Consider the following 16,159-nt stretch of genomic DNA (forward strand, 5'->3'; position numbering starts at 1 on the left):
CAATACTAATACTAGGCCTGACAAACAATTTGATCTACGTCTCTCCGACAACCACAGTATTGTGCAGATACAGCTCGTCCTTCACAGTTCATCCAGTCTGTGCCGAAACAAAGGGTATTATCAGGTTTAAAAAAGGCCACTTTACAGATTTGTTTTACCTCAATGAATCAATAACGTTCGAATAAAGCCGGCACATTCTTATAATACCATGTGTACAAAAGACGCTTGCCCATTATTTCCCAGGAAGGACATCCATTAGGTTTCAAATCCCTTCTCACTCTCATAGCGACTGGAGCCCTCACCTGCAAGCTTCCACAGAAGTGATAGAGGGACTCCTCCCCAGTGTTCAGTTGGTTGGTGTTTGTGGCGGCATCCAGGGAGTTGGAGGAGCGGTCTTTAGCCTTCTGGGAAGGAGTGGTGGTGGAGGTGGTGGTCTGCACCGGAGGCATGGGCTGCCACACTCCCACGTCTGTCCCGTTCCCAAATGCCTGTATAGCATTGCCTGCAGAGGGATCATGCACTGGGTTAGACACTGACATCAGTGTTGCATTGGAAGAAGGAAAGGTCCAGTCAGAGATTGAGAGAAAGATAAGAATAGAGGCGAAGGGCGGAGAGAGAAGAAACAAGATTGCTAGTGCAGATATGCCGAATTGGTGTTTCATTGTGCTGTTTGTATGTGTGAGAGAGAAGTGGCATTTCTGAGTGACAACTCCAGTGGGCTTGAGCTAGGCTGTGGGATATGAAGATGTTATCTAAGTCCATTATAACAATAACAATAATAAAAACATTAATAAAATATTTAAGTGATGAATTAAAGTGATGATGTGGCTATTTACCCAATCCATTAATGTACACACAATGCCCCTGGTCTACACCCCTGCTGACAGGGAAATCTAAAGATACATGGACCAGAGTTACACATCTGAGAACGACGTCATTTTTTTTTCTCGAGGTCATTGAATACAAACTTTCCATAAATATGTTATTTGACTTTTGTACTTGTCAGCTCATTTATGCAGAATTCTTTCATGGCTATAAAGGTCTCTCAAAAGCTGGCTGTGAGCTCATTTCATTATCTTGCTGTGAAGAAAGCTTGTGTGCCACTGAGACTATCCATAGTGCTTTAGTGCTTTGCTTGCACAGCAGTGGCTTGATGAGTGTATTGAATGTGTTGATACAAAGCTTTGTTCTCCAAAAAGACTAATTAGAGACACAGTTTTGGAATGTGTTGTCTGTCACATCTGATGACGTGCTTCTTTGATTTGGGCGCATATGTTGGCACCAAGAGTGTGTTGTCAATGTCAGGGGGATTGAGGAAGTTTAGGAACCTTACTGAAGCAATTAGAAGTACTGGTGAACTAGTGACTTGTATAACCTCCCATTAAAGCGCCCAAGACTACATATTGAACTTACCATTAATAGAGTAAATATACAGCTCTGGAAAAAATGAAAAGACCACTGCAACTTTTTCTTTCCTTTCCAAAAAAGTTGAAAAGGAAAGTTTTGAGTGAGGAAAAGAAAGGTTAAAATAAAGAGACCACTGCAAATTTAACCCTTCTGTTCCTCACTCAAAACTTTCCTTTTCAACTTTTTTGGAAAGGAAAGAAAAAGGTGCAGTGGTCTCTTCATTTTTTCCGGAGCTGTATTCCTATATGCACTCACTACAACCTGGACACACAATATCTGTGTCCTGTTCTTGCCAACAGATGAGGAGTTGAATATTGACCATAACTCAGCAAACACAGTGTCTGAGCAATGTTAGAATCCAGATGGGATTCGCAGGTATACCAGGGAGGCTGTTCAAACCATGACCCAGGCAAAGGGCTGAAACGTATTGTTTTTATTCTTATTGTCAATAAAATGTTTTATGTAATACCAACACCCAAGAGTTGCTGAAGAGTCTTCCCAACTTCAGTTTTCTCCTTGATGGATGCATTTTTGGGGGAAAGCAAAGTTGCAGCAGTGCTCCCTTCCTTTCAGACTTTTCCAACTGCAAAGGAATGCAGTGTTTGTTTTACGAATATAAAAGAGAGTTAACAACTGGGAATTTCACACTCTTTGCGAATAGCACAGAATTTGCGGAAATCTGTTACTAAATCGTTTCCTTGACAGGAAAATGTCATTTACGCGACCTTCAACAAGTGCAAATAGCACACGGGTGAACATGATATAACTGTGACATTTAAATCAGCTAAAACACTGACAGGCATTACAGCACAGTGGCCCTCTGTTGAGCTAAATAAATAGGCTTTGATTAGGTAGCATCACATTCAAGTAGATAACAAATAACATAGCTTATAATAGTCCACATTTCTGGGTTTCTTAGTATGGGTATGTTGAACAAAGCCTATATTTAATCCACAACAAGCATAATTATTTTGGATTTTAGGGACATTCCTGCAATCCTACGTAGCTTAACAACACCAATGACATTACACTATTTTAGGTAGACTATCACTACTATTTCTTCAATTACTATTACAATCTTGATTACCCCCAGTTGTTATTCCGTCATTAAATATGGTTTATTATAATTTATATGGAACTCTTACATAAATGTTCCCTCAAAGTGAACATTGTGTTACTCCTCATATTAAGAAAGGTTATGTGCCTCTACTGACAGGAGGGTTTTTAAAGGAAAAGGAACCCCAGCTAATCTCTGGTCTTTTGAATTAGGAGTGACTGCTTAGAGGTGGCATAAAGGAACCTTGCCAATGTGCCCGGTGGAGGTCCACTTAGGCTATTGGCCAGAAATATCGGGCCATTACTGATCTCCTAAGTGATTCTTAGAGGCAGAGAGGGTAGATGCCCCTGGCAACTTATGGATTGATGACACTGCTGTGGGTTACTCAGTGTGACCTCCCTGTGGGGATGTTCTTTCTCATAAGGACACTGCTGACGACAAGTTGACCACCAACTACTATGACTATGGCATTTTGAAAAGTTACTTGTTAGTATTGCATTAAAGCATGCATTATTCTACACACTGGCTTTTGTTTCAACAATTCCCGGACATGAGGTCATATATAATTTTTTTTACATTTTACTGTATCTATTTAGGATACCGTCACCATGAAAATTACAATAATCATAAGTTAGTCATTTCTGCATTGTTTCCGATAAAGTCATTCTGGTACAGTCATAGGTTTACATTCTGTAATTGGATATTCAGCATCATTCTGTGACTGTGAAGTTGCCCATATCTCATTCTCATATTGTGTTGGGATCATCTTGCCAATCAGCAGTTGAAAAACTCAGATACAACAAAGATATAATGTGTACTTTCTGATGGTTAACCATCTAGCTAGATATTGTTTCTAGAATGAATGAATCACTACTTGCTAGCTATATAATATTATCTATATTTTTTTAATCATTTGGGGTATTTTAGTATTAAAAATTTACTTAAGTTTATACACCATGCAACACTAATCAACGCCATGTATTCCTTGTGCTGACATATAGCAACGCAATGGGCCTCCCTACTGGCATCATCATCACTCTGTGAAAGAGGAGGTGATTTTTGTGGGCCTTGAACTGCAGAAGAGTTGGTTGACCCGTGAGTCCTTTTCAAGAATAGGCTAGGCAAGGGAAGCTCAATAAAGCCTCACCCCTGTCAACACTTCTCCTCCCATCTGCTCCGAGCAGTTTGGAGATGGTTGTGAAACAAAGACAACAGGGTTGAGATGTCTGACAGAGCAGTACTGTTGGCAGTCTTCAAAGACATGCTGCACGCAAGGGAAGAAAGCTTTGTTGAAGTTCTTTATCTGCCGGCTTTAGAGATGCCCTGTTGCTCACAGGTTGGTTATTCTTTGACAGGGGTTTGGTTATTGTCTTGTGTATGTCATACATTTTCCTCTAACGCCATTCTAATGATAGGGGCATATACAGTGCAAAAGCTTGGATTGAATTGATATTTGCATTGATCCTGAGGTTTGCAGAAATCTTTTCCCCCATTTTTGTACTCTTTGTTTTTTTTGTGATTTTCTTCAAGGACAATATGAATCAAATTATCCTCTGGGGTGAATGTATTTAATGTATTTAACACCAAAAACACTTCAGAACCAGCTATTAGGATCTTAAGGTATGAATTCTGCACTGAATAAAGTTATCTTATTGACCACTTGTCACTTTTTAACTTCATGTACCTGTCTACCACTCCTTTAAATCGACTGTAATACATTTTTGATCACTCTTCTTTATAGGGGTCTGCTTCAAATGTAAATCTTTTAGGGCTTTTTTGTGTGCAGAGCCAGCTTCAAGTCCCCCCCACAGCATTTTAAGAGGACTGAGATCTGGTCTTTGACCCGGCCATTCCATAACCCTCCATTTCCTATTTTTGAGCAATTCTGCTGTAGCTTTTCTTGTGTGTTTTGGGTCATTGACCTGTTGCAAGATCCATGCTCGGTTCAGCTTCAGCTTTTTGACATATGGGTTCCTTGGTACAATATGGAATTCATGATAACACACTCAATGATGTACTGGGGCAAAGCAAACCCAAAATATAATGCCACCGCCTTTGTGCTTTAAGGTTGGTATGAGGTTATTTTGTTCAAAGGCAGTGTTTTGTTTTCGCCAAACATTGTTGCCAAACAACTCTACCCTTCACTCATCTGTCCGGAGCAAATCTTCCAGTAGTTTTGGTGTTTACCCAGGTGTTTGTCAGGCAAACATCAGTGGTCTGTTCCCACCCTTCGGTCAGGTCTTGGGCTTCATTTGGTGGGGATTTGAGTTCAAAACCTGATGAATTGCATTTGGCAGGTGTGTACTAAATGTAGCGGTGTACTAACTATTTCTGCATAAGGAAATTACATTTTTGTTTGTTAAATTGGATTACCTTTATTAATGCTTTTAACAGAATTTGTGTCCAAATATGTAAAAGAAATTAAATAAAAGGGTGTGTAGGCTACTTGTTTTTTTGACTGCAAGTATGATATTTTTTAACTGAAATTGACATATTTGAACTGAAATTCCAATTAAGTTATTGCGGTATTGTGTTGCATTCATCGTCACCCAGTTTTTATTTACTATATCTATCTCTAATATACACTGAAAACAATCTCTCCCATAAGGTCAGTGTCTACTTTTAATCCTATTGGCTTTGACGAAAGAAAAGTGCGGTGAGAAAATGCCATTCGTCAAGGAAGTTTGGGTGGGATTGCAACGACAGGCACCGCAGTCACGGATCTGTTATCTCCTGCAGCCTGACACCATGTGATAGTGAAGCAGACGCATGTATTAGGGAGAGGACGAAGAGAGGGCGGGACGAGGGGCTGTTTAATTAAAGCTGCCTGATACGTGAAAGGAAGGGCGCAGAGTTACAGTAGTAGACAATCCCCCGGCCACCACTGATCAGGGGGATCTACAGAATATGGAACCACTCACTCACTCCGTCACATACATCTATTCACAAGTGCCAGTCTGCACACACAGCGTTATCACTGTTACCTTCCACTCCCCGTTTGCCTCTCCGCTCAATCGGCAAAGAGCTCACCGGGAAGATGGAGCATCACTTGGCGTGATGAGAGAAGGACGAATTGCCGCAGTGGAATTGCCGCAATGAAAAAGCGGAGGAGACGGGAAATGGTATGATAATGAAGATGACAGGCGAGGACAGGACAGGAGGAGCGCAGCCGGCCACTCACGGAGACAGGTGTTGTCTGTGAAGAACTCGGTGAACTTGTCACACTCCTCCTTGTTGTTACCACTGCCGCTGCAGTCACAGTAGGGAACAACACTGATCTTAGGGAAGCGCAGGTAGTTGGGTGTCATCACAGTGCCTATTGGGAGGGGAAGAAATACAAAAGATTACTTAAAGAGACAGAGTTTCACTATCATTTTGTAGTGCCGTATACACATTAACCTGTGTACCGTAGCCACGGCCTGCTGGCAGCTAGCAACAAGGTCAATCAATCAAATTTAATTCAATTAACAAAGCTAAACCAGATGTCCAGCCTAAACACACAAAGAGCAAGCAATGCAGATGCAGAATCACATCGGTTAGAAAGTAGGAACCAAGCCTAAAACTCCCTAGAAAGAAATTAACTTGAAAAGGATGGTCCTCGGGGAGATAACTAATGAGTCCTATTCTGGCTGTACTTCAGCAATATTTTGAAAAGGTTAGGAAGAAAAGTCTGGATGGCAGTCTGGACTTCCTGGTTGGGCAAGCTACATGATAATAGCCAGAACGTTGTTGGATATGATTCAGGGGGACATGTATCTCCACATTGACTGTCTCATGTACAGTACACTGGTCGCTGCGACAATGAAGCGAGGGCTTAATCACAATTTGGATATCACAAAACTGGAGAAAATCAGTGGGCAGCAGTTAAATTGGGCTAGGTCCCACTGGGTCCAAGAACAAGCACCTATGATCTAATTGAGAGCATGGCTCATCTGAGACCGAGCATGTTTGGGTATGCACATTTTGTATTATCTAATTAAAAATGTTTACCCATTTTCCTGACCAAAGAACATGATTAATAATCAACAGCAAAATCAGACATTCTCATAGGATTATAATTTTGTTAGTTTATTAAATTGGTCACCTTATTGCAATCTGTCTGAGATTAGTCTAGGATGTAGGCGCTGTATACATTTTCTCTTTTTCAAGACTGACTTGTATCCATTTGTTTGTGGTGCTCAAAACATATACTGTGATGTTAAAATGTCCTTCATTGGTATGCAGTTTTGTGTTTTACTTTGGCCGTATAGCAAACAGATTTGTACGTGTGGTATAATTGGCCAGGACCTTTCAGGTTCAGATGGCTGATTTTGGAATGTGGATATTTCGCTTAATGCTGCTGTAGTGACTCCTTGTGGTGGCTTGGTCACTTGTGAGCTCAATTAAGGTAGAAGGCCACGGTGTGTGTTCCTTCTGCCACTCACTTCCAATCCAGACTTTATTGTTATGGAAGCAGCATTAAAAGATCCAGAACCCTGTCAGATGAGCTTGATAAGATATCTAGACATCAACTGTCCCGAGTTTGTTGGGAAATTGTGTGATGGAGCAGGGCCTTAATAATCATATATTTCACAGAATTATGAATATACTGTAGCATAAACATTTACAAAATGACATCTTCCCCTAACTGACCACTGTCAGCAGCCGGCTCTGATTGAAGGGTAATGAGACAGGCAGAAGAGTGAGCTCGTCCGTGGTGGTCAGCAGCCTCAATCATCTGGCCTGAAGCCCTCGAGTGGCCATTAGCCTTGCCATAAAACCAAGTGGTGAAGTCAATATCTACATTTGTAGACAGAGGTAATACATTTCTTTCAATTATACCACATTTAAACCACAGTAAACCAAGAACTGTTCCCAATCCCATCTGTTTCTATTCATTTTAAAACACTTATGCTGCTTTGAAGCTACAAGTGACAACACTTTAAATGTTACATAGTACACATGCCTGATAAATCCTGATAAAATGGACCAAACAATTATTTGGCTGATTTTGGACGGAAGGAAATACACTTTAGATGTCAGACAGAATTTTAATCAAATTTCTTTTGAAATTGTTTTCATTTTTAAGCCTGGATAATTATGTGAATGCTTTATGTTATAAAGTTTAAAATAAAAAACGGCAGCTCAGATGGCACCAGACTGCAGCTCCGGGACAGGACCGGGCGCAGAGACAGGTGGAGGTTCCGGACTCAGAACACAGGAACTTTGAGGCCTTAACATAACCACCTTCACCATCTACTGCCCCGGAGCTGTAGGGGCTTTTCAACAAGCCCCTGCAAGTGTTGCGGCAGGGGCTCTTCATCCCGACCCTCCAATGACCCCCATAGCCCCCCAAAAAAACATATGGGTGGGGGGTCTTCTGGGGGTCGCCAGCATTGCCACCACTCTGGATCCTGACTGAGACCCAGAACCAGGGTCCAGTTCTGCATGGTCCTTATGTGGTGGCTCATTCTGTCACGGTCGTAGGTAGGCAGGACATGACACACGCACAACTGAACACAAAACAAATGCAACTTAAATAGGGTCCCCAATTAGAGGCAACACAGGGCAGCTGCCTCTAAATGGGGACAACCAAAACTACAGCACAGAGATGCCTAGAGGCACCTCTGTCGTCAGGCCCTGACTGTGGCCTCCAGGCACATAGAGATGCCTAGAGGCCCCCAGTCAGGACCTGACATAAATACCTATCTGGCAAATAATGGGGCATGAAAAACTGTCTTTCTTAATTTGAGAACAGACATGACATGTACATTTGGTGGTTCATCGATGATGATAAGTTTGATATGTTCCTCCAACTTGCCAGATATATCTGTTGTATCCAGGGTAGGGTATCCAGTTGACTTCACTCACTCCTCCAGTATTTGTATACATTATACAGGCAGTTTTGTTTTTATGGATGTAATAGCTTTATAAGATATGGCTCTTCTGTAGCCAAGTCTCTTATTTATCCATTATGATTAGTATCCGATGGTATTTCTTTTTTTGTGATTTCACCAAAGTAGTAATTTAAGAACATAAGCTCTGATATGGGCTTGTTATATTTAGACTAGCCTGCTTATTGTTAAGGGGCACTCTTGCCTGATGCAACAATATCAACATTTATTTGGCTATAATAATCCTTTAGAAAGATGCCATCATTATTGGGCTATAATAATCCTTTAGAAAGAGTTGTCTACACACTGAACCACATTTTTTGATTCAACAGTTTAAGAGTAGTGTACAAAAGAATAATACAAATAAAATAATAAGTATACAAAGATTAAAGATGACTACAAAAGCTTTGCTAGCCCCATAATTAGTTCCTTTCATAATGCAATTGTTAACAAAGATGTTTTTCTAGATCATCCAATTCTCTCATCAACATGTTACACTGAAAACATCATAGAGTATTTCAAAGTGAGAATGTGGAGTATTTCCAAAAGCAGCATGAAGAATTAGGTTTCTCTCTTTGTAGTAAAGTAAATAGCTGCAGTCAGTGATTTCTTGGTCCCTCAATGCATTGTTCCTCCTCTGGCATTCATCCAATCGAGACCTTTTTGTTTTGCAGCAAAATGAATTGACGTTCGGCTGGTTGCTGTGTGGACTATCTGCTACAGCTGCGCAAGTGGGGTAAATGTGATGGATTGAGCTAAGATGGGTCCCTCAGCACACAGAAGCAGAGAACAGGCGGAAGATTGAGGAGACAAATCTTCTCTGCACACTTTTCTCCTCTCTATTCATCTCTTTCACGCTCATTTTCTCTGTATATACAGTGGTTTGTACAACTAGGAGCGTTAGTTTCCTAGGTTTCTGGAGCAACCAGGTCATTTTATGAAATTTACAGGGGCTGGATGAAGTGTTGTGACTTTGGGTTGTGCTGTGCTAAAAATAAGATTGGAATGGAATGAACGGTACTCCCTTTAACAGAATCTGACCAAAACAACAGGAAGGAGAGCAATTCCAGGGCCAATGAGACAACTCGGTGAGAAACGCAAAGACCAAAGTAAGAGCCATGGATGTGTGTGAGGAAAGACTCACCAATGAGGCCTGAGTAGGAAAGCAGGCAGTCGGCGTAGTTGTCCTTCAGACAACCGGAGAGGGAACGCGGCTCAGACTGGCAGTTGGCAAAGAAATCAGCCAGGCGGGATCTGAAAGACAGTGGGTGTTGTGTGTAACCTTGACAATCTCTTCTGTAAGACTTACCATCACTGATAAAAAAAGACAAAACTGAATGTTTCAAGCTTGCAAATGCATACACACACACACACACACATACACACATAGCATGTGGGCCTGTGTAATCTAATCAGTCTGTGCCTGGGCTAAGGACAGGGGAGGGTATGCCTGGTTTTACAGTCGTTTCCAGCAGGCTGAAGCTCTGGAAACCATTGTCAAGACACAGTTGGGATGCCTATGTATCACCTAGTGTTAAAAATGTTTTGAGAGATGAGGAAAACAGGAGAAAACAGAGGTAAACAGAAGAGAAACAGACAGAGGGAAGGCATGAGAGAAGCCCTGAGGCAATAATCCAAAATGACACAATGTATTTGCACCAAGGCCTCAATTAAATCCCAGAGTGTTGTAGCTCTAGGCATGGATGTTGTCACTCCTTGAGTCCAGCTGTATAACTGCATTTCAATACAGCCTCTATTACTACCAATGACACACAGGCCACTTAACCCAAACACTCCACCACCCAGTATTTGTAGCCTGAATACTGCTAAATGACAGCTAAATGAAATACTCAACACAGAAAAAAACAACCATTCAGAAAGAAATGTGCTTACTTTAGTGTTCACTAATAAAAATACAAATTAGGGAATGGTGATGGCATATCTCTGATGCAATAGAATGAATTCTCCTAACATACAGTTGTCTCCAGTTATCTAAAGGTTTGTTTACCACAGCTCTAATCAGGGACTGTTATGTTAGACACCTATTCACATGGGTACTGGTGAAACATTTTTACTCTGTAATATGTCTCAAACTCTGTAGGGCATAATATCTGGAAGAGGGTATGGGGATGTATACAGTGCTGACTAGAATGTTGTTTTTTCAGTAGAATTATCATTATAGAACTCTTTTCAGTAGTCAACACACTGAAAAAATGTACATCAGTGATGGGCAAGTCGAAAGACAAAAGACAAATAGTGAGTTAGTTGTAACATCTGAATTTTCCTAAGATCTTAGCCTTTCATATGCATAAAATTCAAACTGCTATTTCTTGGCAAAATTTGTCAAATTGCTAAATCATTCTGTGTCAATATTTCTACCATACCAAAACATATTTAAAAAATACAACAAGAAATTCATTCTGAATTTTGTGGCCCACTCAACAACAAAAGAATGTGATGGTTTTTTTATACATATGCCAAAATACGTATTTTGATTGCAGGAACGGTAAGCTAGAATGCTAGTGCTTAATGACAAGAGTTAGCCAAAGAGCCCTCTGAACGGTTTAAGTTGATTGGCTGTTGATTTGTGACAATGACAACAAAACAACATATTTTAAGCAGATCATTCATAAGAGGTCTAATTATGATCCAGTAAATGTAAACACCTTTTCTGAGGGTGGTCTAAAAGATACTGAGGGTGGTCTGATACTAAACTACACTTACTGCCAAGTACGCAAACACAGAAAGGGGTTTGTTAAACAGTGGGGTCTTGAGTGATGCTTGGTTGATATGTTAAATGTTTTTGTTCTTTCAAGAGGCCTGTGTGCTACAGTGTGTACCAGGACGAGTGTTTATCCTGATGTACCTGCAGATGTAGTTGGTCTTGCAAGAGGCCTGCAGGGCGAGACAATTTGGCTTCTCCTTGTCCTCATAAGAGCAGACCGGCACGATAGTTTGGCGCCGGCGCTCGGAGCAGGCCGACTGATCCTCGGCGGGACAGGAACAGAACAGCATGCCGTAGCTGTGCTTTGGCGGCACCTTGTCAAAGAACTGCCGCAGGGCTTTGTGGCACTTGCGCTTGTTGCACACCTCTGCCGTGGAGACACGACTGGTGCAAGGGCTGATGTAGGCTGACCGATACTTCTTACACGTGTCGTTCAGGTTGCAGGCCTTGGCCGCGTTCAGACAGTTGTTCTCCCTCGTCACCGCAGGCTCTCCTGTCACAGGAAGGACAACAGGGTCAGTTCATTAGAATTGTTTTATCATTTCCGGACTGACAATCTCTTCTGAAAACACTGTCTACAATATTAACAGAATTAAACCAAAATGAAATTGTACGGAGTGCTTTAAAGAGATGAGCTCTTTTTAGAGGATTACAAAATAAATATGTAAATACTTTAGGAACCTTGAAAATTGCCTGCATAATGATTTCTTCTTGGCTGATAACAAACTTTTCATTGTTAGTTGTGATAGTTTTTTTTTTTAATGTGTGTATTTTAATATTTCCATTTTGTATGTTTTATTGTGGTATGACCTTGGTATCAGTTGATTTGATCTGTTAAGATAAAGGTAAATATATTTTCTTTTGGCAATTGCTTATTAATAGCAAGGAGACCATTTACTGCTAACCCCCTTTCTTGCCCTCAATCAAATAGTGAAGTCCTGCTCTTATCAGCCTGCAGGCAAAACAAATATCCAGCTCTCAGGAACGTCACAGTCATCAAAGCATTCGGCCTGCTCATCTTTCAGGTCTCGCTAATTGCCAACTTTCTTACAGATCCCCCATTAATTAACATGGAGATACTTTTTTAGGAAATGGAGCAACAACAGCATTTTTCTTTAATGAGCACCAATTAAAAATGGGAGCGGTCGGTTGGCGGAAGCCGACTGGGGACAAGTGTTGAGTCTCTTGGGTCCAGAAAACAGCCGTAATAAGATTGGTGCTCTTCTCTTAGGTCAGTGGATGGACCTGTAATTTTCAATAGAAGTGGCATCATAGTACATTCAGAGATGGGGCGTTGCAATTGTCACCTTCAAAGTTTTATGACACTGCTCTACTGGGGTGTCACACTTGTGTCCTTGAGGAACAAAACATCTGCAAGAATGATCAGGCTTGAATGTGTTCGCCACCAGCACAACCACCCATAACCAAAGGGAATTACACTCTATGAAATTTTGATTTCCATTGACAACCTTTCCCCCAGGAAACAACAAAAAGCAGTAGGCATTAAATCCTGTGGAGACTAGAGTACACTTTCCCTGCCACAAACTTCCTCCTTCGTAAAGACACTAGCACTGCTTCTGGTGCCGTGGACAGGAAGTGTGTCCTGGAAAGGTCGTATATATGTGCATTCAGGGAACCCACTGGTCCCTGAGGCCAATCCCAGATGACTGGCCATGCCAGTCTTGCCAGCCGGGTTCAGTGTGACCTTTCACTGAGTTCTGGTTGTTCTCCTTTACTCTGTCTGTCCATGCTGCTCAACTCTACTCTGCTCAGTGACCATACACATGAACCTTGTCAGGAGAGTAGGTGCTCCGGTAGTTGCGGTCACTCCTGTCATCTGCTGGCCTATCATTCAGTCTGTCAGTTTGACTGTTTGACTGACTGTCTTTCAGTGGTCAGCACAGCTCACGCCAGCCAGTAAGCCAGACACCAATAATAGGCCAGCAGCCAAAACCAATAATAGGCCGGCTCTGACCAGGACCTCCACCCCCACTCTGTGTCCCCAAAAGGGCCTTTACCCTCAGGGTCCAATGGCAGAACACCGAGCTCTGGGACTGTATCTGTGTCAACTATGTTTGTCTGCATCAGTGTGTGCGTGTGTGTGTGTGTGTGTGTTTGGGTGTCATGTGCCATGCAGCTGTCCAGTCATCCAGCCGTCTGACTCCTCTCTCCCACTGAGGTAGATTGCGGTGAGTCTCTTCACATCCTTTCCTGCGGCCCCCTCTGTGTCATACATCTGCTGAACCCTGGGTGTGCTGAAGGCAGATGGAACTGTCTCTCAAGAAGATACACGCACGTGCACACTCAACATGCACTCCCGAAAATCCTCTATCCAGCTAAAAGTGTGCCCCACGCAGCCTTGATTACACATGCTCTTCTCCCCTCACCAGCCAACCACTGTCTGTCGCCTCCCCTTCCCCCCTCAACAGGCCCACACTCGGCTGGGGCCATCTGGTCTCTTCGGAGGGAGCTGGAGCCCCACAGCAGCTCGTGTTTCCGATACAGCCTCAAATTGATTATCATGTTGCCTGTTTCCTCCAACCCCCAACCAAACTGAAATTACCAGAGGACTCTAGGTCGAGTAATGACCTCTTCTCTCTCCTCTGATTCATGGGGCAAAAAATGAATTTGGAATATTTGGGAAATACTTAGTAATGGTTGACCTTAGGGCTGGTGGTATGACAAGGTTGTGTATTCTTTTATAATTTCACTGCAATCATTTCATGTGCCATTGCTGTTGATGACGACAAAGGGCTGGGTTTTGATTAATATATAGATCCTTAATAGGTTAGGCCTAGAGTTTATCAACAATTGTGTCAACGTAAGTGTTTTCTAGTTTAAACAAAGCATAACGTGATTCCAAACCTGCCAAGGCATGCTGAATGAATTTAATTCCTCGCACTACCTTTAGACTAGAAAACTAAAACTATGATGCCTTATGTGAGCTTCAATTAGTGGAAATGTCACTTTAACTTGTGATGTAGTCTGTCTCACTGATCAATGTGAGGTAAACTGCAAGTTACATGATGCAGGTGTTATGGGGCACTGGTCTAGTTTATTCCACACCTGTATCTATCCTGGCTGGGCCATTTGGAATTAGCTGAGGGTCAGGGAGGGACTTGATTAAGGAAAGGCTTTAATTTACACATGCTGTAATTACACCTTTGATATACCTGTTCACCTGTACAGCTTTGACCTCTATCTACAATCTGCACGTCAGTGGGCGTTTCAGCCCTGACACGGGGGACTGCAAACATAACCAGAGGGTAAATGATCAACCGATCGATAGATAATGATAAAACTGAACAGAAGGGAGTCATTAAAAAAACACATTCCCACACAAATCCTGTATGCTGCCCCATCTGCTAGCTTTGGGGAGTAGTTTGCTGTACAGACACAGGGGCTCAAGGTGAATTAATATCACATGGGGGGGGGGCTGAATCACCCGAGTATAGAGGGCATGCAGAAAGCCATCAGCTATGAGATGCTGCATGTTTCATGCTGGATCAAGTATCAACTAAAGATGCTAGACATGGATTTCTTTGCATTGTAATCTAGGAAATATGTGCAGAATGTATCTTCAGGAATAGTTGTGAAAAAATCTACTCAAACTCACTGAAATGTTGTTTATGTGAAACAAAATAAAATAAATTATTTGTGGAATAATGTGACTCAATTGCTGTGAAATACAGTATATTTTCAATAGGAAAAAAAACATTGTTTTTAAACTGATGAATCATTTCTTTTTTAAATGAAGCACTAGCCTTCACTATGTTTTGGAGAGGCAAAGGGGGACATTTGTTTTCAATACAGCATAACATCCTCCACAGGCTATTGAGCACAGCACACATTAGTGTGAAACATCAACCTTTTTGGAAGTTGTCCTTGAAAGAGTGATCATATCATTCTATGATGTAAAGGGACATTGCTAAAGTATTTGTCATTCTGTGAGGTGTGCCTCCAAAATGAGTCTTTTTTTTCCATTTGATAATGTAACCAAACACTTTGATTATGTCCAGCCTAGCCTAAGCCAGCCACTTCGTAACACAATAGAAAAGCTAATCACTAATACCCTACCACACTTTTTTTTATCACAATGAACAAGTTTTAATGAAGCAGAAGAACTGCCTTGTTATTCCCAGAGTCAGTTCAGCATCTACCGAGACAGCACAGCTGCGCCCAATGCTTAACTGTCTAATATTAGCATTACAATGCAGCAACTGGTGCATGGATGCACGAGACACATGGGGGAAGGTGTTGTGGTAGACGATTGGGTCGGTAAAGCAAGCCAATTAAAACAATGCAGATCGTGGCGGGAATTTCTCACAACGTTCTTATTGGCTAATGAAGGCGAAGTTCGTGGTTAAGGTTGATGAACTAGTGAAGCATAAGATGGTACGTGTTGATTGTCCAAAGCAAGTAGTCAACTGAGACTGGCAACATGATTTATTAATTTGTCATTGAGATCTGACTCTTGTTTCCACACATATCAACACTTCTGGGCCTCAGTCACAACAACGTGGGTGAGGAAAGTGTGCATGGAGCGTGGATGGGACACGGAATGTGAACTGATGAACTTGCACCTGCCTTGGTGAATGACCTTGGGGGGGGGGGGGGTCATTCACCAATGCAGTTTCCTGGATGTCTGATGATTATTTTAGGTGTGTCACCTTACTCAGGTGCAGGGTGATGTCTGTGGCATCGCAGTGATGGAATGAAATAGGTTCCACACTGCAGAGATAGTTTGCAATGAGTCTACAATCTTCATGTGCATACTGGTAGACAGTAAAATCAGCGTGAAGATACACTACGCGATGACTTCTAAATGGGTATAAGAAGCCAGACATGATGATTTGCAGTTCGTGGCAGAGCATACAATGCGGTATCCAATCTCTCAATAGCAGTATTTATAACGTGTCTACTCAGTCTCTCATCTTGATTATCATTGCTCTGAGTTACTCACCACTTTAATGGTCTCCAACTTAAAGGGCCTGACAAGCAGAAATGAATGTGAGGAGTGGGACAGAGGAAAAGAAGCCCCCAGGTTTACTCATATCTTTTTTCCTTCTTCTCCAGCGCTTAATAAGCTCCCTGTTT

General features: G+C 41.9%; 1 protein-coding gene across 2 annotated transcripts in view; it reads right to left on the minus strand.

Moving 5' to 3' along the window:
* The window catches only part of gfra1a (gdnf family receptor alpha 1a), a 72,580-nt gene that overhangs the window by 7,164 nt on the left and 49,257 nt on the right, over positions 1-16,159 (minus strand). For both annotated transcript variants that reach the window (XM_010869856.3, XM_010869857.3), the window contains 4 exons: positions 11,204-11,555; positions 9,482-9,591; positions 5,646-5,780; positions 303-502 (listed from right to left, as the gene is read on the minus strand). In XM_010869856.3, coding sequence (XP_010868158.1) covers positions 303-502; positions 5,646-5,780; positions 9,482-9,591; positions 11,204-11,555 — 797 coding nt within the window. The remainder of the gene's footprint in view (positions 1-302; positions 503-5,645; positions 5,781-9,481; positions 9,592-11,203; positions 11,556-16,159) is intronic.

The sequence above is a fragment of the Esox lucius genome, chromosome 6 (assembly GCF_011004845.1).
Source record: "Esox lucius isolate fEsoLuc1 chromosome 6, fEsoLuc1.pri, whole genome shotgun sequence".
Taxonomy (NCBI): Eukaryota; Metazoa; Chordata; class Actinopteri; order Esociformes; family Esocidae; genus Esox; species Esox lucius.